Source organism: Quercus robur, chromosome 7 (assembly GCF_932294415.1).
Source record: "Quercus robur chromosome 7, dhQueRobu3.1, whole genome shotgun sequence".
Lineage (NCBI taxonomy): Eukaryota > Viridiplantae > Streptophyta > Magnoliopsida > Fagales > Fagaceae > Quercus > Quercus robur.
Window position 1 is genome coordinate 2,106,129 of NC_065540.1, and position 9,654 is coordinate 2,115,782.

The 9,654-nt window shown below is 37.8% G+C and overlaps 1 protein-coding gene across 4 annotated transcripts; it reads left to right on the plus strand.

Annotated features, from left to right (window-relative positions):
• Nucleotides 1-2,924: 2,924 nt before the first annotated feature.
• On the plus strand, nt 2,925-9,330 carry LOC126691686 (protein SLOW GREEN 1, chloroplastic-like). 4 transcript variants are annotated; one of them, XM_050386784.1, is made up of 2 exons: nt 2,925-4,210; nt 9,108-9,330. In XM_050386784.1, the coding sequence occupies exon 1, from the start codon at nt 3,104-3,106 to the stop codon at nt 4,151-4,153; it is 1,050 nt and encodes a 349-aa protein (XP_050242741.1). In that variant the 5' UTR covers nt 2,925-3,103; the 3' UTR covers nt 4,154-4,210; nt 9,108-9,330. The 4 variants fall into 4 exon arrangements, with proteins under 4 accessions (XP_050242741.1, XP_050242740.1, XP_050242739.1 ...); XM_050386783.1 differs by lacking the exon at nt 9,108-9,330 and adding an exon at nt 8,591-8,860; XM_050386782.1 differs by lacking the exon at nt 9,108-9,330 and adding an exon at nt 8,612-8,860.
• The last annotated feature ends 324 nt before the right edge of the window (nt 9,331-9,654 follow it).

Consider the following 9,654-nt stretch of genomic DNA (forward strand, 5'->3'; position numbering starts at 1 on the left):
AACATAGAGGAAAATGAATGAACTCATTTTATGATAATGTTACTACATTAATAGCATTGGCTATGTTAAATGCTAAAATTTTAACATTTTGCACACCAAACACCGAAAAGGCAAAAACCATAGCTCAAATGTGCCAAAACCAATTTTTTTTACAACATGTTGTTGCCTCTCTCTCTCTCTCTCTCTCTCTCTCTCTCTCTCTGTCTCTCTCTTTAAGCTTTTGACCACCATGTGCAATGCTTTAGCCTCCATGGTTAGAATTGTCACAGCCACCACTCGCCACCATTAGCCAACACTATCACGCTAACTTCTTGAAATCGGCCTCTCTCTGAACTCCTCTACTGCTCCATGGCCAAATCTATTTCTTTCTCTTCTCTACTTTCCTTTTTAACTTTCTCTTTTTCTATTTGTTTTATATTTTTTTTGGTGGATTTGGCTAATGGTGGTTGGGTTGATTTTGAGTGGTGATTGGCGGGAGTGAATTTGTGGATTTAGAGGGTTTCAATCTAGTGGCGGGTGGCAAGTTGCGTTGTAGCTTGTGATTTGTTGGGTTTTTGTTTGCTGCTTATGGTTGGGTTATTTATTTATTTATTATTATTATTAATTTTTTCTCTGTGTATGCATAAATCACAGTGGTTGGCGGTCACAGTGGATTTTGGTTGTTGTCATGGAGGTGGTTGTGAATGGGTTTTAGGTTTAGATTAGAGAAAAGAGCGTCAGGTTTTAGGTTTAGAGAAATTATATAATTTTTTATTAATTGTTGTAAGGGTAGGTTTTGGCTCCTAGGCCCAAGTAGGTAAAAGGATTAAGAACCAAAGAGCCCAATACAATGAATTTGTAGAGAGTGGGCTTGAAACTAGACTTCAATGAGTTGGATAACAATCATAATGGGTTAAAGATGACAAGAAAACAAAGATAAATAAGTTTTGTGCATAGAAAATCTTCCTTGGCAAAGTCCGAGGAAAGTAGCTCTTGTATATATTTCTCTCAGACTTGATTACAATTACAGTTCTTATTGCTACAATGTTCTTTCTACAGATTCTCAGATGATTCTCCTTGTAATGGGGTCTAATTCTTTATATTACCCTGTTTTGCTTTATCTCAGCCTTCCATGTGTAGATCAAGCTGCTAGCTTTGATCCTTGTCCCATCACCACCTTCTTAAAGTCTTTGAGGGTAGTTGTAAGGCTGAATATTACTATTCAAGTATCACCTCCACGTTAATGCGGTCAGGGAGTTAGTTGCAGAGTATTTAATGCGGTGATAGCAACTTTCTGTTAGATATTTCTCAGCTTCCCTTTGTCTTATTCCCTCCTAATGTTTGTCTTTACTAGTAGAATCGTCCGGAGTATTGCTCTCAATGGCAGATCAACCTTTATGACCTCTACTTTGTTAAGCCTAGGAGGCATTTCTTCTCGGACTACCTTCCCAAACCCTTATGACCAAAATCCTTCCATAATTCACTAATTTGTACTTCTTCGCTAACGTTTACTTGTCTTCGGACAAGGCTCATGACCCAATATACATTCTTGGGCCTTTTCATCATTATAATTGTTTATATTATTTTAATATGTTATTATGTTAAAATAGAACATTTGATAATAGTGTATTGTCAAATGCTATATTAAATTAGCAAAAGTACAACCGATGGTAAAATATAACATTTTTTGTGTTATAACTTATATTAGAGCATTCTCATTAGGTGTGCCAAATGCCAAATATTTGGCATTTGACACACTAAACACTACTATTCAAACTTCATGAGGTGTTCTAAATGTTCTATAATTTTAGAACGTGCTACAGTACTGTCTCAAATATGAGATGGTACGAACACAAATGCCATTTCAGAATACTAATTTTTTATTCAACCTTTTCTCTCTCCTCTCAATATTTAATTCAACATTTTCTCTCTCTTCTCACTGATGTCTCTCTCCAACCCATGTTCTCTCTCTCTCTCTTCTTCAGATCACCCTCCCTCACCCTCAAATCAATGGTACGGCGGCCTCACCAATCAAGCCGCCGCCATTGCTTCTCGTTTGAAGACTCCATTGTCGCTAATTTGAAGACGCCATCGTTCTACGTCTCTGTCTGGCATTCTCATTGCCCTCTCGCCACGCCGATTTCGCAATCGTCGATCTCGCCACGTTGATCTCGGGTTTGTGGGTTTGTGTCGGTGGGGGGTTTAGAATGTGGGTTTGTGTCGATCTCTCTGGTTGTGATTTTTTTTTTTTTTTTTTTTTTTTTTGAGGTGGCGTTGGTGGATGTGGGTTTGTGCCTGTGGTGGCTGTCGGTGTTGTTGCGGCAGTGGTTGTTAGTGGTCATTGTTGCGGCAATGGTGGTTATGCCATTGTTGTTGTTGTTGTTGTTGTTGTTGACGATGAGGATGAGGATGATAGGGAGTAATTAATATATTATTTTAATGTGTAGTAAATATTATTTTAATGTATAGAATGAAATATAGAACATCTGATAAATGGTATGTTGTAAAATGATATGCTAAAATGATAAAGTAGGTTTTTTATGTGTCAAAATGACATTTTTTATGGGAGAGCTGACGAGAATGCTCTTAGCATTTGGCATAGCACAATGGTTGATGCCAGTGCTCTTTGACCCTTATTTTAAAACAAAATACTATATATATAAGGGTTTTCTTTTTTTTTTTGGAGTTTTAGTAAAAAATTCATTAAATCTAATTCTATTTCCTTCAATTCTTCTTAGATTTGGGAAAATGAAAATTTAAAATTTTAAGAAAATTGAGTAAAACGAGTGTCCCTTATTACCCATTTCATTCCCTCTTATTTAAAATTTTAAACTCTAAATAAAGAAATGTTCTAATTTAGTACTAAACTCTCAAACAAAAGGAAGGGGATAAATATTTTAAAATTATTTATTCATTTATTTTCATTTCATTTCTCTCCCTCTTCCCAACAAGTTAAAAAACGACCCGTCGTCGGTAGGTTGGAATCAAAGAAACCCAGATATTGCAGCGCAGTACAAACTCAGGGTTTTGAACTTTTCTCATACCCACTCATACCCAAATTCCCTCACAGTATCAGGGTTTTATACACTCTCCCAAGTCCCACCTCTCTCTCTCTCTCTCAAAAATGGAGTCTCTCTCTAAACTGAACTACCGTCACCAACCCATTCACCTCTCAGTCAATCACCACCGTCCATCATTCCAAAGACCCATTTCTTCCCTCTCTTTCAGGACCCCACCATCATCATCATCATCATCATCTCAATCCTCACCGTTCAAATCATTCTCTATCAAAGCCTCATCCTCCTCCTCCTCCTCCGCTTTTCCCCAAAACCCTAAACCCCAGCTCTCCAAAACCCTAGCCCCTCTCCTCAAAACCACATGCGTCACCGTCGCCGCCGCCGCCGCATTATTCTTTATTCGGTTCCAACACAAACCCGCCTTCGCCGCCACCGCCACAGCGCCACCGCCCACGGTGGAGGAGTCGATTAACACCGAAGAAGCGGAGCGCAGCATCGAAGACCGGTTGAGCCAAGACCCAGAAGACGTCGAAGCTCTAAAGTCCCTCATGGAGGTCAGAATCAAAGCTCGGAAGTTGAAAGAAGCTATCCAAGTCATTGACCGTCTCATCGAGCTCGAACCAGAAGAGTTCGAGTGGCCATTGTTGAAAGCAAACATTTTTAGCTACATGGGGGAGCAAGAATTGGCCAAAAGTAAGTTCGAGGAGATCTTGGAGAAAGACCCATTACGCGTCGAGGCCTATCATGGCCTTGTCATGGTTTCTTCTGAACTATCTGATGAGAATATGTTGAAGGAACTTGCGAAAAGGGTTGAGGAGGCAACGGAGAAGTGCGATAAGCTTGGAAAGAAGTCGGACGCGAGGGATTTCAAGCTCTTGGTGGCGCAGATTAATGTTGTGAAAGGGCTCTATAACGAGGCTTTGAGGATTTATGAGCAGCTTGCGAAAGAGGAACCGAGAGATTTTAGGCCTTATTTGTGTCAGGGAATTTTGTATACTCTGCTGAGTAAGAAAGATGAGGCTGAGAAACAGTTTGACAAGTTTCGAAGGCTTGTGCCCAAGAATCACCCTTACAAGGAGTATTTTGATGATAATATGTTTGCAACAAAGATTTTTGCTCAGAGAGTAGAAAGGGAGAGAAAGAGTTCGAGGCGTTGAGAGAATGGCTGATTGGCAATGGGAATAATTCATAGGCGATGACTGCCTTGTTTTACAGTGAGTTTTTCTTTTATTTTATTTATTTTTGGTCTGTTGTTTTTTAGAAAGTTGGGGGAGGCTAAATGGCTGATGCTTTGGGTAGTGGTCTTGTTTGGATAGTAGGAAGGTAGGGTGATATTATTGAAATTAATGAAAGGTTCGGTGGGGTTTAAAGTTTAGTTGAATTGTTATTTGTGTCTAAACTTTTGGTAGATAGTGAGGAGGTTAACATAGTAATGATTCTGATGCGGAAATTGTTGTTGTTTCATTTTGGTTTTCTTCTTATGGCATTATGTTATTGGTATGGTTTAATGTAGCAGCTAATTGGAGCATTTTGGATGTTCCATGGAATATGAATTTGGCACTATTGTCTTATTATTTAGCTATTTTGCGTGAGTGATGCATGAATCATTTTTTACTTCCGTTGCTTTTGTTGTAGAACATGGCTGTGATAGTCCCAATGATAGTGATTTTTGTACTTAAAATCGGTCTTATATCATCATTTCTTTGATACTTTACATTTTTTTTCAAGCATTGGAGGCCTCCTTTATTGGTATTGACAAACGATAATTGAATAAGGGAGCCATGGTTAGTTAGCTTTGCACATAGATTGTGTATATTCACTTAACAAACTGGAAACCCCTGTTGGGTTGACCATTACTAGGAGCCTTTTGAAGATATATTGGATATGTTGAATGACCTGAGAAAAGTCTCTGCTTGGAACATTTTTTGATTGGTGAATGGTAAGCTAAACAGCTCCCTGTGGGTCTTGAACCCATGGCGTTATCCTCCATCCTATTATTGAGGGAGGAGGAAGTACCATTTGAGCTAGAGTGTATTAGCTGGTTTTTGCATTGAACATGGTTTTTTAGTAAAATGGCAAAGATGGGAACTATATTACTGCAGCTAAAGAATGACAGTCAGAGGAACTTTTTCAATTTGTGTATATTTCAGGATTTTGACAGGAATTTGTATGATCAAGAGCTTGCAGCTGAGGGTTTTCTGCTATAGGGATGGCAATGATGTAGTAGATATGGATTAGTTCTTTGGTCACCTGTATTCTGAATAGTTTTATGGTAGCATGCTTTACACTATTTGCAAAAAAAAAGAATGCTTTCACTTGAGGATTTCTACATAGGTCTGGGAGATACAATTCTACTTTCTTCTTCCTTTTATTTATTTTTAAAAATTAGATAAGCAGTGTAATATTCAGGCATGGTAAGGATAGTTCTAGTGTCTCTTGTTGGCAGATATTATTATTTTTCCTATAAAATTGCTTTTTTTTTTGGGTGTAGTGAAGGATGCAAGTTGGAGCTAATATTGTAGCTGCTTGCACTGTTACTTAAATAGCACATTATTCTATCAAATTTATGAAAAGAAAGCAGCAAACAGAATTCATGATTTGGAACTTATCATCCGGTCTGTAGGAAAGGGTTTAAATTATTGCTTAAAAATCGAATCATGCAAACCATAAGAAAGTAGAGTTATAGTCTTATAGGTGTTTGCGGTTGTTCTACCAATGAGCTCTCCTCCCCTTAAGACCTAGGTGAGGGGTCATTGCCATGAAATATGGGGAGGGCAAAGGGGGGTGGAGCACTAGAGTTTGTCGGAGGCTTCATGGGTGTGGATTATGGCAAAGTATTAGTGAAGGGTGGGAGAGCTTTTCTAAGCATTTCACTTTTGTGGTGAGAGATGGTTCTCGTATTCTTTTTTGGCATGATAAGTGGATTTGGGATAACTCTTTAAGAACTCTTTATCCTCAGTTATTTTTGTGTTCAGCCAATGAGGAAGCTTTTATTTATGATGTTTTGAGTCCTCTAGTGGGTGGAAATGACAGAGTGTGGAACTTAAAGATTTTATAGGGAATTCAATGATTAGGAGTTAGCAGGTTCTTTCTCCTTTCTTCACTTGATCCAATCTCAGGTTCCTAGGGGTGGTGGAAGTGACAGCCTTTGTTGGAGCCTCAATGGAAGTGGGAAGTTTGACACTTAATCTTTTTATCATAAGATTCGAGATGTTACTCCTATTTTCCCTTGGAAGGGCATTAGGAAAGTACTAAAAGGGTGACATTTTTTATGTGGATAGCAGCTCATGGCCAAATTCTCACTTTGGATAATCTTATGCTCCGTGGTCGCCCCTTGGCAAATCATTGTTGTATGTGCTGTTGTAATGAGGAATCTATGGATCGCCTTCTTATTTTTTGTCCGTTAGCTCATTCAATGTGAATGCATATGCTTTAGCTATTTGGGATTGATTGGGTCATGCCAAGTTCGGTTCCAAACTTACTATGTCGTTGGCACCATTGGCTTGGGAAATATAATTCCGATATTTGGAATTTGGTACCAGGATGTTTGATGTGGACTATTTTGATTGAACATAATCGGCATTCTTTTGAGGATATAGAGAAATCACTTGCCCAGTTGTTAGATTTGTGCTAGCGGACTCTCAATTGGTCTTAGTGTTGGGATTGAGAAAGATGCCCTTTGGAGACAAGTGTTAGAGATGAAATATGGATGTGGGGAGGGGGGGGTGGGGGTTGGTGTACCAGATCTGTGAATGGCCCTTATGGTGTTGGTTTATGGAAAAATATCATTCAGGGATGGCCTTCTTTCTCACGCCATATTCTGTATGATATTGGTGATGGGTCTAGAGTGAAGTTTTGGCAAGACCGGTGGTGTGGAGAGACTTCTCTTGTTGTTAAATATCCTGACTTGTTCAGATTTTGCAGGAACAAGGATGCCAGTGTGGCTGAGCTTATGAAGTCCGCCAATGGTGTCCTCTTTTGGGATGTGAGATTCTTTAGGGGGGTGCATGATCGGGATCTAGAGGCTATGTCAGACTTCATGGAAACCATTGATGCTTCTCCTTTAAGGGGGCTAGGTGAGGATAAAATGTGTTGGATTCCTAGCAAACATAAGGGTTTCAGGGTTAGTGATTATTATAAAATTTTAGTTGGCAACACTTTCCTTGGTTTTCCTTGGAAAAGTATTTGGAAGCAGAAGATTCCCTCCAGAGTAGCTTTCTTTGTTTGGACTGCTGCCTTAGGGAAATGCTTGATGATTGATAATTTATAAAAGAGGAAGGTGTGGATTTTGGATTGGTGCTACATGTGTAAGAGAAATGGTGAATCAATTGACCATCTATTCCTTCATTGTCCTTTTGCTATGGATCTTTGGTCGATGGTTTTGGGTCTATTTGGAGTAACTTGGGTTATGCCGCACACGGTCTTGGGGCTATTAGAGTGTTGGCAAGGCAGCTTTGGTCGTCATCGAAATGGTTATATTTGGTCCATCATTCCTCATTGCTTAATGTGGTGTCTTTGGAGGGAGAGAAATAGTAGATTTTTTGAAGATATTAAGAGATCTATTCCGGACCTCAAGCTACTCTTTTTTAGAACTTTAAGGGATTGGTTGTTTGCTTTGCAAAAACAATCATTCCCTTCTTTTATTGATTTCCTAGACTCTTGCAATTTTTGTATTTGATTTCTTATCCCTTGTTCACTCCCTGTGTACTAGGGTGTTCCTTTTTTATATCAATATAATCTTATTACTTATCAAAAAGAAAAAAAGAAGAAGAAAAGAATAGGTTTTTGATTCATTTATTTCTTTTTGTTTTTTATGTTGTTCTTTGTTCACTATCTTGAACTCTGTGTATCTTTTCTTCTTTTCTATTAATAATATTACTTTCTTACCCATAAAAAAAAAAGTCCTAGGTGAGAGTGAGGTTGTGTAATTTAGCAATAAAAAAAAAAGTGTTTACGATAGTTCTGGTGCATGATGAGTTGCTGTAACCAGTCTTGCTCTAGACATAGTAATTAGTCCTGTTGCTGGAAATCCTTTTTCTCTCCTCATCCTCGGTGGGATACCAAGAGGAACTATTACTTAAATATTTTGTTATTAAATTTGTAACTTTTGGGATCATGCCAAAATCATTGGTCCATCAACTGATATTTAGTCTTTGTCATACTTTTCTCACTATCCACAATGCATCATTGTTTTATTAAGGACGTTGAAGGCACATGAGGGTTTAGTAAGTTCATGTTGCACTGAAAATTGGATGTAGTAGCTTTATTCATGATTCATCTACACTAATAAGTTTTCTGTTGCAAGATACGAAATCACCAGAACCTTAGTAAAAATCAATTAGATTAGATTGCTAAAGTTATTTTTAGTTTAAAGATTTACGGGATGAGAGTGAATTCTCCTGTGGTCTGTTGTTTCAGATTGGCTAAAGCATAAGTTTTTATCGATTCCATATCTTAATTTGTTTGTGTGCTACAATGGTCTGTGCATGTGTATGTTTGTAAGATGATGATGGCATTGATTAAAATATGCTGTTGCGGTTAATAAAGACTTGATTTTTGTTTGGTAAAGGGCATATGTATTATAACATGCAAAGACGTGTGCGTGTGTGTGACAGATACTTGCACAGATACATTTGGACTAAAGACAAACACAAGCAAAAACCAGGGGTCGCCACTGGTCAGCTCTTTCTGGTTCCTAAGTAGTCCTGCAAGAATTTAATATGTAAATATGTGCATACACATATTTAACATATGATTATGCAGATAGATGTGTAAAACTCTATTGATGTAGATATGTGATATCTATACCTACATATATGCATATAGACCGGACACGTTCTGGACATTTTCAAAATTTTCTTTTATGGTGCCTTTGTTCTTCCTGTTTTCATTCTTATTCTCGCTGTATGAGGCTGTTTGGTTAAAAATAGTTTATTACTTTAGTTCCATTGTGATGCTCACACTATGGGTCTGCTGTATTACAACCTTAATTTGACTGGATAATTAATAATGGGATTTGACTGGATATATGTGGTTATTTCATTATGTTTTTGCCCCCCCCCTTTCTTTTTTTTCTTGTATTCTTATGGGCAAAGTTTAGTGGTAAATTAGGTAAAGAAAGCTGGTGAAGCTCGTGGGACGAGTTCAAACCAAGTCCTTGGTATTATATAATGTTTGAACCTTACCACCTGAATGGTGGCATGTTAAGATAGTTTTTCTCCTTATACTCAATTTCATTTGACCATCACCTTTTTCCATTATTGTATCATAAATTGGCTTGAAGCTCGGATTTCCTTACAAGAAAAGCAATGCTAGCACTCGTTAACAAGACCCATATATTATATAGTTTATCGTGTGTAGATCACTCTTTTACATGTTATCATTTTTTTTTTTTAAAGCATTTGATCGTGTTTCATGTTTCAAAATCTACACATTTTGTATACTGGATCTCTATAAAGTTGAAAAGAAAGCTAAAATCTTAATATGGCCCAACCAGGGCTTGAGCATTTTGCAATGAGATAGTGTCAGCACCAAAGTTGGAACTTTTTTTGGGGTATTTAATTGTTTCTAGACTCTGCTCTGTGTATCACTGCGGCTGTGGGTTTTTCTGGGTGCTTAAATTTTCTATGATTTTTGTTCATGTCAGTGTTGATACGTA

Bases quoted from the DNA above. Each gene is read 5' to 3' on its own strand.
- LOC126691686 (XM_050386784.1), top strand. From the start codon at position 3,104: ATGGAGTCTCTCTCTAAACTGAACTACCGTCACCAACCCATTCACCTC.